Raw genomic sequence first — 15423 nt, 5'->3', positions numbered from 1 at the left:
CCTCGGCCGCCGCCGGCCCAGGGACGTCGGCGGAAGATCCGCTCTGCGCGCAGGCGCCAGTTGCATCCCGCAATCCCCAACAAAGGGGGAAGCCCCTCCTGCCGCCGCCAGCCGCAGGAGGTGGGCGGCCAGCGAGGACTACACCTCCCAGGGCTCACCGCGCGGCGCGCTGTTTGCTGGGACCTGTAGTTTTTTTTCTGGTGGGGGCGTGGCCGGTCCCGAACTGCGGCGGCGGGAGGCCGGTGGCCGTGGCGGGTAGCAACGGCCGACGCTGTGGTTCCTGTGGGAGCCGGCGGCACTTGCGGAGCGCGAGAAGGCAGAGTCGGGTCCGGACCGCTGTTACCCACCGGCTCCTTCCCTGGGAGCCGGCGGCGTCCCCATGCGGGCGCCCCGCGGGGAGCCCGCCCTGGAAGAGTCCCTGGAGCGGTACCAGAGGCGGCTCCGAGGTGAGCGGGCGCCGCCGCGGCGGGGAGGGAGCCGGCTGCTTTTCCTCCCGCCGGCCGCTCTCCCCTCAGCCGCCGCCCACCTCCGCGGGAGGGCTCCGCCGCACCCAGCTGCCCCCTGTCCCGCCGAGCGCCCGCGGGCGGGGAGCGCTGGGGCTCCCGCGGCTGTCGGGGCGGTGCGGAGCCGGCGGGCGCGGGGAACGGGCCCTCCCGCCGCTCTCCGGGCGGCCCGGCTGAGGGAGGCGGCGGGAGTGAAGTTGCTCCTGGTCCTCCTTCAGCCCGCTGGCTGGTGCGGTTAATGCTGTCACAGGTAGTTGTCCGGCCATAACTTGGCTTTGACAGGGCCTCTGCCTCTTGTAGTGTTTTGGGGGGTTTGGTTTGGTTTGGTTTGTTGGTGTAAGAGTTGTTAGCTGTAAACTTCAAATTCTAGACACAAGAGGGTGCAAACTGATTCTTAGGAGTGTGATTAGTTTCTGTGCCGTAGGTTGTTTTCACACCTCTCTTCTTATCCTAGAAGCATTGCTTATAGCCTCACAGAGAGCACCTCAGTCACTCAGCTCTGACACCTGGACTTTACCAGCCTTCAGGCTGTCTCTTGACTAGTCAAAGTAAGTGTCCAGATTCTGAAGAAAGCTAGTAAATAATTTGTGAGTACGTCACCCTGCTTGATGCAAAAAGTTGGGTTCTGGATGCAGTGCCCGTGCATTGCATATTGTGGCAATATTGTGTTAAATGTACAGTTGCCATGCAGGAACCGGCACTGCAAATAGATAAAACCATGGAAATATTTTTGATTAGCTACTTGGTACATGATTTTTAGTAAGTATTTTGTATTTCCGTCTCAAAAGAGCATCAGTTTTTTGCATTGAGGATGGAATTTATTTGTTCCAGAAGACAGAGCTTTGAAGAATCATCTCTATTTAGTTCTTCTGTAGGTTAAGTGGGCATGTAGATGCTGCTTGGCACTTGCAGTAGAACAGTTAAAATGACAAATAACAGAGCATTTCTTGATATGTATAGAGTTCCTTTTGTGATACGTAAAAACCTATAAATTACAATGCATAGATATGGGTAATCTTAGTACAGTATCACGTTTCCTTTTTCTGTGGATGAATATGGAAAACCATGAGATGATTTTCCTGTACTGGATTTGGACTTTCACGGAGGCAAAGGGTTTCTGCTGTGACTTTTATTGGCAAAGGAGGAGCGATAAATTAGGATTTTAAAACCGTAGTTGAACACATATGATTTTGGTGCTTAATATATCTTCTAATGGCAGAATGTTTCTGCTTCAGGACAGTATTTTCACTCACAGAGATGCAGCTTTGTTTGGAAAGGCCACAGTTCAAGGTTTTTTGTTAATTTCAGCTGCACTAATATAGACATAAGTACAAACTCAACCAATGTGTTTGAAATTGACCTAGGGTACATTTCCAGGCTTGTTTGCTTGGTTTTATGCAAATCTGGGAAGTGGCTACACTGTTACTCAAATGTTTTATAAATTGATGTTCTCCTCCTGTCATAGCTCAGTGGTTGACCTGCCGTTTCATTTTAGGCAATGAAGGCCAGTGAATGCTGGCATTTTGGATTATTGGTCAGCCCAAAAGGCGGCATACGGGCAGTGGAGAAGGCAGATTTCTTCTGTTCATCCTTATCTAAGCAGATGTGTTGGTGTCTTTAAATTCTGGAGTGCGCAGGCAGCATGCTCTGTTCAACATCCATCATGCTGGGGTATCCAACCATCGTTGGATACAATGGTGATTTTGAGCTGTCTGGACTGCAGAATGCAACGTTCTCAGCTTCCTTAGGTGGTAACAGCAGGTCAATCCAAAAACCTTTGGTCTCCAGCCCTACCATGTATTCCCATAATTTCCTTAATGTAAATATTCTTGTGTGGGTGTAGTTTGGTAAGGACTTTATAGTTCGTTTCTTGATTCAGCCCAGGCTTGTCATGAAAATGTGCTTTTGTAGCATTGTGCAACAGAGCTCCAATCTTTCTGATTTTTGTCTTAGTGCATTTTAAATGTTCCAACGGAATTTCCCTTTCAATTCAAAAATCTGTTGGAGTGCTTGGGGGCTGCCGTATACATGATATCTTAGTTGTGATGAGCTTTTAGGCTTTTGATTCATGGAGTTTTGAAGCATGCCTTTGTACCAAGTTATCTGGACATTGTAAGTGACCTCTTAAACACTCTCATATCTTCAAAAGGCCTTTCTTAAGAATTTTGCATCTTCAACTGTTTAACTGTATAAAACAGCACACACAATACAGAGCTCATCATATCAAATTATTGGATACATGTATTCTGTTCATAAACTTATTTTCATTTTGTCTATTTCGGACTGGATCCCCTTACACTGGATCCATTATGTTTTTTAAAATAATTTCAGAACATGACATTCTGGTGGCTGTTTACATTTTTCTTTCTGGGAAACATGGATTTTTTTCCATACAATGCCAAGATAAGTTTGATTTCATATGTTCAGGGGCGCCTCTCAATGAGTAGATATCAATAGGGTATTATCACAAACATAACCCTAGTGCAAGGTGATGTAATGTAAGTTCTATTCTGTTTCTCAATGAACTGCTTTATTTCTCGGTGATGTACAATTTTTAACTTCTTTGACCTGCACAGCATTTCTCACATCATAACCACTACTGTTAGGAAGTTACTGCAGGATAAATAGATCATTGTTACTCCCTAAGTTGTCAAACCTAATTCTTTACCTGTTTTTCTCATATAGTTATACAGTTTGAGCTTTTTCTCCAAATTCAGGTCATTCCTGTCATCTAGATTCTGGAATTTCAGGTGTCATGCCTTGGGTGTTATTTGATGATGGCTTTGAAATACAGCGTTCTTAACTGCCTGTAATGTTTAACATTATCTGGACACAGGCTGGTTTGTGGCAACAGGCTATCTCCATGCTGGAGATCAGAAGAATCATTTTACAGCCTTATTCGGTTTGATGAAAGGGTGTGTAAGTTCTCAAAGAGCAATCAATTACTGCAGTGTAGCATCCTCTGTTGTAAAGGGAAATCCCACAGAAGAGTGGCACATGGGGAGCCCGGGTGTTCAGTAAACTGAGTCTAGTGGCCAGAGGACAGAAAGCCAGGCCAAGAAAACTGACTAAGACGTAACTGGTCTTAGAGCCCAACAGAAAGGTTCTGATGAAATAACAAAGGTCCAATAACTGGGCTTTTCCTGAATAGTGTAGACCTTGTATAATAGAAGTCTTTAATGTTGTATGGAATACAGAGTTAAGAGGGTGGTATTTGTACAATTGGGGTTACTAGGTTACTGTGTAAACTTTCCCACAATTGAGACCATTTCAAATTAATCTCAGAGTCTTTAGGAGATAATAACATTTCTAATAAACAGTTATTCTCAAGGGAATAGAAGTATTTTGTAAAGGATGTATTCACGTGAAAAACTGAAAATTGGCAGGTGTAGTGTGAATGTCCACCGGGCCTTCTATTACACCAAGTAGTAGAGAAGTGTGGTGGCTTCTTGCTACTTTCCCATTTTCTCCCAACAGTAGTGAATATAGGGAGAAAACTATTTAGACCCCACTGCTTTGTTTCTAGCATTCACCTGGTTCCTTGGACAGCGAATTGTTATTTTTTTATGTTGAGTTTTTCTGCCTGTTTAGTAAACAACACTGGCTCTCTTCTGGGGAGGAGCAAGGGAGGAGGAGACCATCATTTTTTAGGTACAGTGCCTGATACAGGCATCTTGTAAATCTACCCTAAGAAAATGGGGAAATGATGTTCTGTATTCAACTGCATTACCAAGTCAATGTCCTATGTAATTTCAGAGAATGAAGATGCAAGCTATAAGAGGAACAGGTAAAAATATGAGACTTCTACAAATAAAGTTTCATTTTGTAGCTGCTTTATGTGACTTCAAAAATAAAGTAGGGGAGATCTGAAGTCAAAGCCATCCTCAGAAACATGAGTACGTGGCCCAGTTACCAGCTCTCCAAATTTGCTGTGACACTGTCGAATTAAATTGTAAATGGTAATCTATAATTGTAAATTTTTGGCTTAGGCTTTTTGTCTTTATTTGGCAGTTGTTTTACAATGTTCTGCTGAACAGAGCACATAACATTTGTTTTAGGGTGGAGAATCTGTCATAAGAGACTGGGAAATGCTTGGAGTTTCTCACATGTGAGTGTCTTTGAACCTTGGGCATGTGCTTTATGCTCTGCAGAAAGATTTAGGAGCTCATGAGGATGAATGCTGCAGCTCCAGAGAACAGTTTCATATTGAAGATAATAATTTGTTAAAAGCTGTGTTGAAAAGCACTTATTTCTCATAGAATGCAGAGCAACTATGAAGACCAAGAAAGCAGATCACGTGGATCCATGATTCATTATTTTGAAACATTGGAGTGTTAAATACACAGAATCATAGAATGGTTTGTGTTGGAGGGGACCTTGCATTGGAGGTGACCTTGCCATGGGCAGGGACACCTCCCACTAGACCAGGTTGCTCAAAGCCCCATCTAGCCTGGTCTTGAACACTCCCAGGGATGGGACATCTACAGCTTCCCTGGGCAACCTATTCCAGTGCCTCACCACTCTCACAATAAAGAATGTCTTCCTAATATTTAATCTAAATCTACCCTCTTTCAGCTTAAAACCATTACCCCTCATCCTATTGCTACACTCCCTTTTAATCTCTCCTGTAGGCCATCTCGGGCAGCTGCTCTAAGGTCTCCCTGGAGCCTTCTCTTCTCCAGGTTGAAGAACCCCAAGTCTTTCAGCCTGTCCTCATAGGAGAGGTGCTGCAGTCCTCTGATCATCTTCAAGTACTTACTCCAGACCATGTCCTTCTTATGTTGGGGGGCCCCAAAGCTGCATGCAGTACTCCAGGTGGGGTCTTACAAGAGTGGAGTAGAAGAGCAGAATCACTGCTGGTCAGTATGCAGCCAAGGATGTGGTTGGCTTTCTTGGCTGTGAGTGGACATTGCCGACTCATGTTGAGCTTCTCATGAACCAGCACCGACAAGTCCTTCTCAGGGCTGCTCCCAATCCATTCCCTGCCCAGCCTTGATTTGTGCTTAGGATGTTTTGAGGCCTGGCTAATGAACAGACTGGTATCACTCGTTGTTGTTGTTGAATGTTTACATATAAAATCCGATCAGCATAGGAAGTAATTAATAGGATACTTTCAGGCTCAAAGCTGTCATTTGGTCTGCTAGTAGCATGGTAGCACACCTGTGTTTGGCAGCCAATAAAGAAGAATAGCTGTATATCAGAATGGTAATTAAAGTAAATTCCAAGACTGCACAAACATAATAAAAACTTACAAGCAAATTCTCTGTTTCAGTATTTTTAAGCAATTATTTGGCTGAAACGCTAACCCAGAAGAGGTACATGATGTACTATTTTAGATTTCTAAGTGTCAATAGAAACAAACTCAAAGTTGAAATACTTTTGGACAGTAAAGGTTTCTTTAAATAGGCATCATCTTTCTGTTTTCACTAACTGTCTCATTGTCTCTTTTGTTAGTTACTGTTTCACATAAGTTTTATGCTTTTTTTTTTTAAGACCTAAAGAATCAGTGTAACTCGTTGTTCTCTAACTCTCTAGGGCTGCTTTCTGATTGGGAACCATGGGATATCAGAGTGACCTATTTGTTGGAATTATAGCCACCATTAACTTCTAGTCCTCTTCTTGTAAATGTTATTAGAACTGGACTGTTAGCTTTAGATGACAAACTATGGCAACTTTTTCATGCAGTTGTAGTTTGCTTTCTTCGCTTGATGTTGGTTAACACTTCTACTAGCTGGAGTTATTTTCCTTGTCTTTCAGGCAATTCTGTTGTTTTGGATGGTTGGTTCCTTTGCTAAGCTTTCCATTAGCTCCCAGAGTGTTTTCTATGGCATTTCTGAGTTCATGAATGAGGCAGCTTTGGTGCTTTCATTTAAAGGAGTGCTTTTTATAGACAGTCTTGGGCAGTGTCTGAAAAAACATCTTTTGTTTAGGGAATGCAAACACGGTTCAATGCCTTCTCTGTTTTTCCTGTTTTCACTTCAGAGGCAAATTGTTCTCAGAATGATATTATATTTTTTTTCCCCTCTTTCCCGAAAGCTGGTTGCTGCTTTGGAAATACAGCTATCTCTTCCCTGTTGTATTTTACTTCAGAGTGCCCTGAGTCTCACGCTTATCTTAATATTTATTTTTTTTTTGACAAGTTGGATGGATCTGTGTGGTGTCTCCAGTGTAAAACAACTGCTGCTACCAATTATATTTATACAAAGATACTTCCCTGGAAAAAGACTATCTATATTATATTTTCAGAATGTAATACTTAGATTTTGTGGTTGCACTGAGTATTGAGAGTAATGAGAGTGATCAATGTATCCTTCAGGACAGAGAAATATCTTCATTCAGTGTGTAGAATATATGGCATGTACTTTTTGAACATTAATGAATGTTGAAGTCAGGCCCTATTGGTTTTGTGTAAAGCATTGTTCTTAACTAAGTTTAATCTAGTCCAAAGTTGCAGTCAGGTTTCGATGAATGTAGGGGTAGGAATATCTTTGTACTTAGAACAGTATGGTCTTGATCCTGGGTTAGGATAGCTGGTTGCTTCTGTTTCTGAAATAATAAGCAGTATTGTATTCCTTTCTAATAAGTGTTTGGTCTGTGACATTGCTGAGGCATTAGATAAGTTACTGCCTGTCCCTTGTGGCAAGTACTGCCTGTGATTTATATTATAGTTGACAACTTGACACCATTTTTGCGGAGCTGTTGCTTGCTGCTTTTTTTTTTTTCTGTTTTTTTATATATTGGGTTTCATCCATCAGGTTTTGTTGCTAGCTTGTCAGTTTTCATAATCCTCTCAGATCCTTTAAACACTGAAAACCAAAGGTCTTTATAGTAAATAAAATGCTTTTTTTAAAGTTTTAATCCAAGCAAGTCCCATTTCATTTATACCTTCATTTGTTCCTATAGGAAATAACAAATCAATTAAGTTTTATCACACAATGGAAATCTGTGTTCAGATTTTATTTGTAAAGTCTTGTTAAGATTTAGAAAAGAAAAATGCTGATTGAATTTTGATATGGAAATCACAGTACTGCATGAGAGCAGTTTTGTGCAGTATGTTTTTACTGAGGCCCTGTTTCTGTAAAATGTACTATTGCAGGAATAGCCTAACTGAAAAAGTTGGGTTGAATGTGTGAGCCTTTAAACATTAATGACTTCTAAATTAATTACAAAATTATCATGTTGTGTTTAAGCAGAGGTTCTTCGGTGTCTAGTAGTTTGCATCTACAGAGGTTCTTTCTATTTTTTCATGTATTTACTTTGGCATTTTTACTTTGGCAGAAACAACAAATGTATACCTTTCCACTTGGCAATACGTCCTCTATTATGCTAATGCCCCAAATTATGTGTCTTATTTAGGTAAAAAAAAAAAAAAAACCAACTATAATGTACTTTTTCTCTTTTACGTGTCCAGTTCGACTCTTACTGAAGTAAACTTTTCAATGTCTGTTGAATACAAAGACCACCAGAAGCTCCTAACTCCCAGTTTGCCGGTGGTGATTGTTTCGCTTATGGCAGCAACTTTTGTAATTTGGAAATCAGCAAGCTTTTGAGAAACTTTGGCAAATGTATGGTGAAGCTTTGAAAGATACGGTGATGTTATTTCAGAGACAGGAAAGTGTAGTTAAGAAAAGTAGACATTAGTGTGCCATTGGTAATGACTTTAATGTGTTTCACCACTACTACCCACTATATTCATGAAAGAAGAGGACATAATGTAAGAAGATCTGTGCTATGTTTGAGGATAAAATAGTAGCTTGGAGTTTAGAAGCCATAATATTACAGAGAGAGAGAAGTTTTGGGAAAACCTCTGTATGGGGCCTGTTTGATTTTTCTTTGTTTTGTTGTTCTTCACTGGCTATAGAGACAAATATTTAGGCTCTAGGGTTTTCTGACAGTGAATGGGGAAATGAAGCAATTTTATTGCTGTCAGAGGACACAGCACATAATACCTCAACAGACATTGAATGCTTCCTGGCAATAACTAGTTGCAGCATAGTTTGCTAAATATTTAAGCTATTACATCAGTGACATACTTCTGCCATTTCTCAATTAACTCTCCCACCCTCATAACATACAGAACACTCAGAATAGATTAATAACTTAAATAGGATCATAGAATATCCATTCCAACTGTTGTCCAGATGCTTCTTGAACTCTGAGAGGCTTGGTGCCGTGACCACTTCCCTGGGGAACCTCTTTCAGTGACCGACCACACTAAGTATGTGGATAGATAAGTATTTGACCTAAACCCCTCTTTGAGTCATTGTCTTGTGAAATGTATTTGGGTTTGTTATAATAAATTAGGACTATTTAAAATGTACTTTTAAGATCTTATTTTACATTAACTTGGTTAAAAGATGGAGTATCCAAAAATCAAAAGAGCCGATGCTAGTCATGGCTGGGATTTAAGAATGGGTGCTGAGAAGTGATTAATAAGTCAGAAGTGGCTCAGGTTTTTATTAAAAACTTGCATCGCTAAGAAGTGAGTGATGGCTGGCATGCTGGACTGACAACCGTATTCTTAAATATAATGCTTGGGGGGAGGGTATTTGTATTTTTTAAGCTATTGGTAAGTTACAAACAAGCAGAGAAAAAGGCTGAAAAAGACTGTGAAAACCATTACAGTGGGGAAAAAAATCAATTTTCCGACTTCAGTCAAGATGATCTGAGCTTTAAAAAGTTAAGGTGAAGGCAGAAATACATATCTAGCTTTTGTTCTCTGACTTGAACTCTATTCGCTGTTCAATTTGGAAGAAGGGAGCTATTAACATTTATAACCAGCAGCATGTGTTATACTCTGAGGCATGTCTTCTGAATTCTACCTAGCAAATGCTTAACTGTGGATGTTTTTGAATTTTTGTTGAGCTCTTTTTGTCTATGAGAAAAAATATTTTTGATTAACTATGCATCATATAAATTTACGGCTCACAGACACATAGGAATAAAGCAAGAACACATATGCTGGAAAGTTTGCTGTTCTTTCTAGTTCTAGCATTTGCTCCAATGAAAGGTGTTACCTTGGAAGTCTTGTCTTGCAAGAGTGAAATTCCTGTTCTGTGGAAACCTAAATGTTTCATATGCAGTAATCCTAGGGGAGAATAACTCTCCTAGGGGAGAATAACTCTCTGAAGAATTCAAAGCCAAATGAAGAAAACAGCTACGATTTTATGTTTCTGAAAGTGAAGTAAGGTTTCAAGAGTTTGGGGGGGTTGTTTTTGTGTGGGTTTTTTTTAATTATGAAAGGGGACGAAACATGTTATCATATATTCCTGATGAAGTGGCTGTTAATTGTGATGTGTCTTACAGAACATGTGTGCTCTGTCACTGATGGGTTATTTTCTCAGTTCAGTTGTTATTGTAGTAGAACCTAGAGATCCTCCTTTGCTGGGCATTGCATAAAGCCGTACTACTTAGGTTATTGCTCTGTCTTTTCTAGTTAGTATATATGCTGCCTAAAGGGAAGAGAAATGAAATACATATGAACTTCCATTGGCAGTTGGAAGAAAGAAGTAATAAGTGAATTGCCTGAGGTCCTACAGTGTGAACCAGAAGTGTCATTATTCAAAACGAAGCCCGTATTTTCTGATTCCCAACCCAATTATCATCTCTCAGCTGCAAATCTCTCAAGTTTCTTTTCTGGCATATTGGAAATATTCATCTATATTGGAGTGATACGGCATATATGGTCAGAATTTTTTTTATTTTGTGAAGTCAGCTGAATGAAATAAATAATAATAATTAAAAAAGAATATGAGAAAAAGTAAATTGAAAATGAGAAAAAACATTACTGTATCACCTCCCAGTAAGTGGGTTGGTTCTTGGAGTAATCTGGAAGGAGGTGTTTTCAGGTTGTTTTATCCAGAATGATGAGTGTTATTATTTATTTTTCAAACTTGTTCAGGGTTTATTGGTCTTTATTTAATCACTGGTTTACGTTGACTCAATTTGCTGAGTTTTTATTTAATTTACTCAGATATTTTTCAGTTATTCTGTACATTGCTTTGTCATGTGTGGTGTCATCGTTAGAATTCAAAAAAGCTGTTCTTGGTGCCCAGTCTTGCACATTGCATGAAATATAGCATGAGCTGTAGGTTCATTGAAAAGTATCGAAGCTGTGTATGCTAGGAAGTATTTTAGGGTCAAGTATATGATCAGTAGTTGAAACTTTGTCTCTGCTGGGCATTTCTAATAGTAGGTACTTGTGCTGCTGCAGAGTCCTAAAGTATTGACAGGCTAATATGCAATTTGTATCTTCTTCTTTGAAAATATAGTATATATTTCTTCTGCAAATTCTGGTATACTATAGTTGTTTTAGCTGTTTGCATTCAGTAATTGCTTCCAGTGGATGAGTTTAGATCAAGTAGTCAAGCTAGACAGATGCCAAATGCTTTTAGTTCTCCCATTTTTTTGCAAATTAAAATATCACTCAATAAATCCTTTTTTTTATGTTATTTACTGTGGCTAATGATGTGATGATTTTTTTTTTTTTCTTTCTCTCAGAACGTGCTAGTGAAAGCATCCATCAACTGAAATATGCCCTAGAGGAAAGACAGTTTGCAGAGGGTGAGGGTGAAACTAGATTTAACCAGTGCTCTGTGGGCAAGGGCAGTGGTGATGTGGACAGGGGCAATGATGACAGTGGGAATGCAGCCTGCCAGGAACTGCAGCATAGTCACGCAGGTAAGACTATTGAGACAGAAAATAGTTTAAAAATTGTTGGAAATTAAACTAATTTCAATTTTTAAAGTAATTTTTTTGCTATAATGTTTTTTATCTCTTCCTAGTTAATCAACTTAAAATTTTGTTGCAACATCAAGAAAAAATTGAAAGTGAAGTCTCTCCGTCAAGGAGGAAGATGTCGGTCTGTATATGTTTCTTCTTGTTTCTTTTATGTTGTTTGAATGAAGGGCATGTGTGATGAGATCAATTTTCTAGCATCTAGGAAGAAAAAGAAACACTGAATCATTCTGTATTGTGAAACATAGGAGATTCTTGAGGCTATGGACACAACTTGGTATAGTTATGACCATAGTGGAAGAAAAACTAATCTCTTAATACAAGATTTAGACTTCTCTTCTCTTTTGTTGACCGTGCAGTATGGGTCACAGTCCAGTCCTTTTTCTTTTGGAAACAGTTGGGTTTGACTAAGTGGAGACATTTCTGTAAAAGGTTTTTCTTTGACTGTACTTTAAGGATTCTCAAAGGCCTTCTTATGCTGTAACCATGCTTTTTCTTTGGAGGGTTAGAGATGTTCATGTAACAACAGGTTTTGTAGCTCTCTGCCAAAATGCAGTGGTCTCTGTCAAAGTTAGTTTACACCCTTAAATGTTGTTCTCAAATTTAGCCTTCTTGCAGCAGAACATGCTCCAAAGCAATGGACAGTTCAGTTACTAGCATCTAGCAGTTGCTCTGTATCCCCATAGGGTAATTAAAATAATTAATAATTAAAAGGCATTGTTCCAGTTTTATATTTTGATGGCCTCCACTGACTACTTTGGTTTGTATTAAGCAAGACAAGTAACTCTTTGCTGTCAAAGTTGAGGCAGCAGCAGAACAATTTAAAGCCTATATTCCTGGTTGCTTTGAGCCTGTGTAATGAGCCTAGCTCTACTGTTCTAACACTGAGAAATTGTATTTAAACTTCAACTTTTCTGAATGTTCTAAAATCCACGAGTGTAGTCTGATTATCCTGCCAGGTACTTTTGCCTTATAATGATGCAGGATAGAATTAGTGTTTTGTAGCTCAAGGGAACGATGTATCATTAATTGATCTTGACATGACGTGAATCAGTATCGATTTGTATTTAGCCTTTGGATGGGAGGGAAATCATCTTTGAATCCATCTTTGTTAAAGTTTTCTACTTATATTGGGAAATCTTAGTAGAGTGGAAAAATTCAGAAAAAAGGATACTTATTTCTAAGAAACATGTGATAGCGCTTTCAGGGAGTTCATTAAAGGATGGAGGAGTAAACAGAGAAAAGATGGGAATTTACTGTATTGATAGGCATTGTTCCATTTCTTCATCTTGAAGCTTCCAGTGTGAGGGATTCTGTGAAGCGCTGGCCTTATCAACTGTCCTCCATCTGCTTTCTGCAGAGGATTCAAAAGTATTCTGAAGACAGACCAAATATAAAGCTTAAAAAATATGGAAATACAAAAGCACACACACACCAAAAAAACCCCAAAGCCTTATAAAATACAAGTTTGGTAGTTTGCTGGACACTGCAGAGATGCTTCTTGTATAAGAAGAATCAGATTCCCGAAAGGCCAAGGAAAGCAAAGTTAGATTATGAGTAACCTTAACCTTTGACTTTGAATTACGCTGAAATACCTGATTACTACTGAATAGTAGATGACTGCATATGTCTATAGCTAAATATAATATTTCACATAAAGTATATTGTTTAATAAACTTTTCAACATTTAGTATGTATTAAATTACATTGTCTTAACAAAATTCCCTTCTCTTGCCCATTAATAAAAGTTGTGATAGACAGCAAATGAGTGTGTCTCTTCGTTGATTACACCCAGATGGTTGAGTAGAGACTTTCCTTTTGCTCTGTACCTTGTCACCTGAGGTCAAGGCCCAGCAAGGTTGTTTCATACAACTGAGTCTTGGCTGACCTAACTGTACCCCGCCTGGGTTCCTGACACGGTTGTTATATCTGGAGTTCCTGTGATTTACTCCTGTTGTTTCTTGCCAGTTTGCAGGGCAGCAGATTTAAGACTGCCAGCAGGAGAGTGTCTAATTCTGGGGTTTAGAGGTTTGAAATTTGAGGCATTGTGGAAAAGTACAAGGTGGGCCAAATTATTTTGGATGTTGGCAAAACTGTTTGTCATGGTGTAGAATGCTGGCTCATAAAGCTGCCAAGTGTTTGTATTTTATAGACCCTTGGGATTATATGGTAAATTTTTCAATATTAAGAATGCAAATGTGAAAAGCATTTTTGAGACTCGGGTATAAACATTTGGTAATTCATACTGATCATATATGTCTTTCAGTTCTGATTTTAATATTTGGCCAACTCTAAATGTATGCCTCCCCTGACCTCTGTTATTTTTGCTCTTTCTGTTCTGTGTAGTAAAAAAGGTAAAAAGAAATAAATCGCAAATGATCTACCGGGTATATGCCCCATGAAAGGGCAGGTAGAGGCTTCTAAATAGAGATATATTCCAGTGAGAGTGCTGTGAGCTAGTAAGTTGTGTTAAGAAGTCCTCTGTTCTTTTTCTGTTGGGAAAATATACTACGTATTATTTTCCGTTTAGTGAAACCATTGTTTATCACTCTTGTATACATTACACTGAAGTTTCTCAGGTTAAACATTATCACTGATTTTCAGTGAAGAATAATTTGAATAGAAATGGAGTTTTTAACATTTTTGAACACTGCTGTAGCGTTATCTTTTCAGGGAAGCAGCTGGAGGTCTCAGCTGCAAGGTGGTGTCTGTTACGCTTTCAGAAAAGAGGGAGGGATGAATAGGAGCCAGAGGAACAGAATGATGAGTTACAAATATTATCAGTGCTATATTATATGTACTTTAACAAGTGTGATTCATTTTTAAAAACTTTATAGAGTAGTTGAGGTTAACAGGCTTTAAAGCAAGGTGAATTCTAAGTCAATGGAACATGGAACTCAGGTACGCTGAGCCAGGTGGAATACATTGCAAATTCAGAGTCCCTTCTCTCAATGTTTTTCTAGACGGTTCTGGAAAACCCTCCATTTGTCTCTGCAATCCCAGTTCCAGATTTCTCAAGAATCGCCCCGTTAGTACAGCCAATACTTATATTAGGTGTAATTTGGCAGGAAGGCTTTTGTTGCTAGAAGCCTTCCCCTCACCCTGATTAGTGGATTTTATCTTTAAAGGTTGGACAGGGAATCTGAATACCTTGTTGAGGAAAAAAAAAATCAATTGTTGGCAGAACCTGTAGATAAGATAACTAGTACATGTAATAGCTAGCCATTAGTAGTTTGGTTTGGATTTTTTTTTTTAATGGTAAATGTTTCAAAAATAATATTTAAAAACAAAGATGTAGGTTTCTGAATCTTTTAGGAGATTCAGGAGTCCAGCTGTTCAGTTAGTTCCTGAAGATGAGTTCTATGATCTTTAAGACCTTAAGTATATTTGAGAAGCATCTCATGGAATATTTTTGCACAAAAAGGTGTGTATCTGACCTGAGATCACAGATTTTACAGAATCACAGAATCACCATGGTTGGAAGGGACCTCTGAGATCATCAAGTCCAACCTCAAAAAATAAAAAAACAAACAAAAAACCCAAACAAACAAAAACAAAACAAACAAACAAAACCCCCAGCACCAAAACAAAAACAGCAAACTCTGAGATCATCAAGTCCAACCTCAAAAAATAAAAAAACAAACAAAAAACCCAAACAAACAAAAACAAAACAAACAAACAAACCCCCCAGCACCAAAACAAAAACAGCAAACCAAAAAACACAACAGCCCACCACATCACACCCACCCACAAACCAATAATCCTGGGCACTAGAGCATGCCCCGAAGAGCTATGTCGACACGTTTCTTAAATACCTCCAGGGATGGTGAACCAGTTTGATCGATTCTGCCCAGATCCCTCTGTAGAGCCTTCCGACCCTCAAGCAGATCAACACTCCCACCTAGTTTGGCCTCATCTGTGAATTTACTGAGGGTGCACTCAATCCCCTTATCTAGATCATCAATAAAGGTATTAAACAAGGCTGGCCCCAAAACTGAGCCCTGAGGGACACCACTGGTGACCGGCCACCAACTGGATTTTGCCCTATTAATCACAACTCGCTGGGCACAACTATCCAGCCAGTTTTTTATCCAGCGGAGGGTGCACTTGTCTATGCCATGATTCACCAGTTTCTCCAGGAGAACACTGTGGGGGACGGTGTCAAAGGCCTTACCGAAGTCCA

At 39.6% G+C, this 15423-nt stretch overlaps 1 protein-coding gene across 1 annotated transcript in view; it reads left to right on the top strand.

The window, feature by feature from the left end:
• The first annotated feature begins 265 nt into the window (after positions 1-265).
• Positions 266-15423, top strand: part of SDCCAG8 (serologically defined colon cancer antigen 8) — a 113206-nt gene continuing 98048 nt past the window's right edge. The window contains exons 1-3 of the mRNA XM_014950835.1: positions 266-446; positions 11004-11183; positions 11288-11364. Coding sequence (XP_014806321.1) covers positions 380-446; positions 11004-11183; positions 11288-11364 — 324 coding nt within the window. The 5' untranslated portion in view covers positions 266-379. The remainder of the gene's footprint in view (positions 447-11003; positions 11184-11287; positions 11365-15423) is intronic.

This window comes from Calidris pugnax, unplaced genomic scaffold (genome assembly GCF_001431845.1).
Source record: "Calidris pugnax isolate Ruff unplaced genomic scaffold, ASM143184v1 scaffold24, whole genome shotgun sequence".
NCBI lineage: Eukaryota > Metazoa > Chordata > Aves > Charadriiformes > Scolopacidae > Calidris > Calidris pugnax.
Note: the sequence above shows the minus strand (reverse complement) of the source record. Positions and strands in the feature narration are given on the sequence as shown.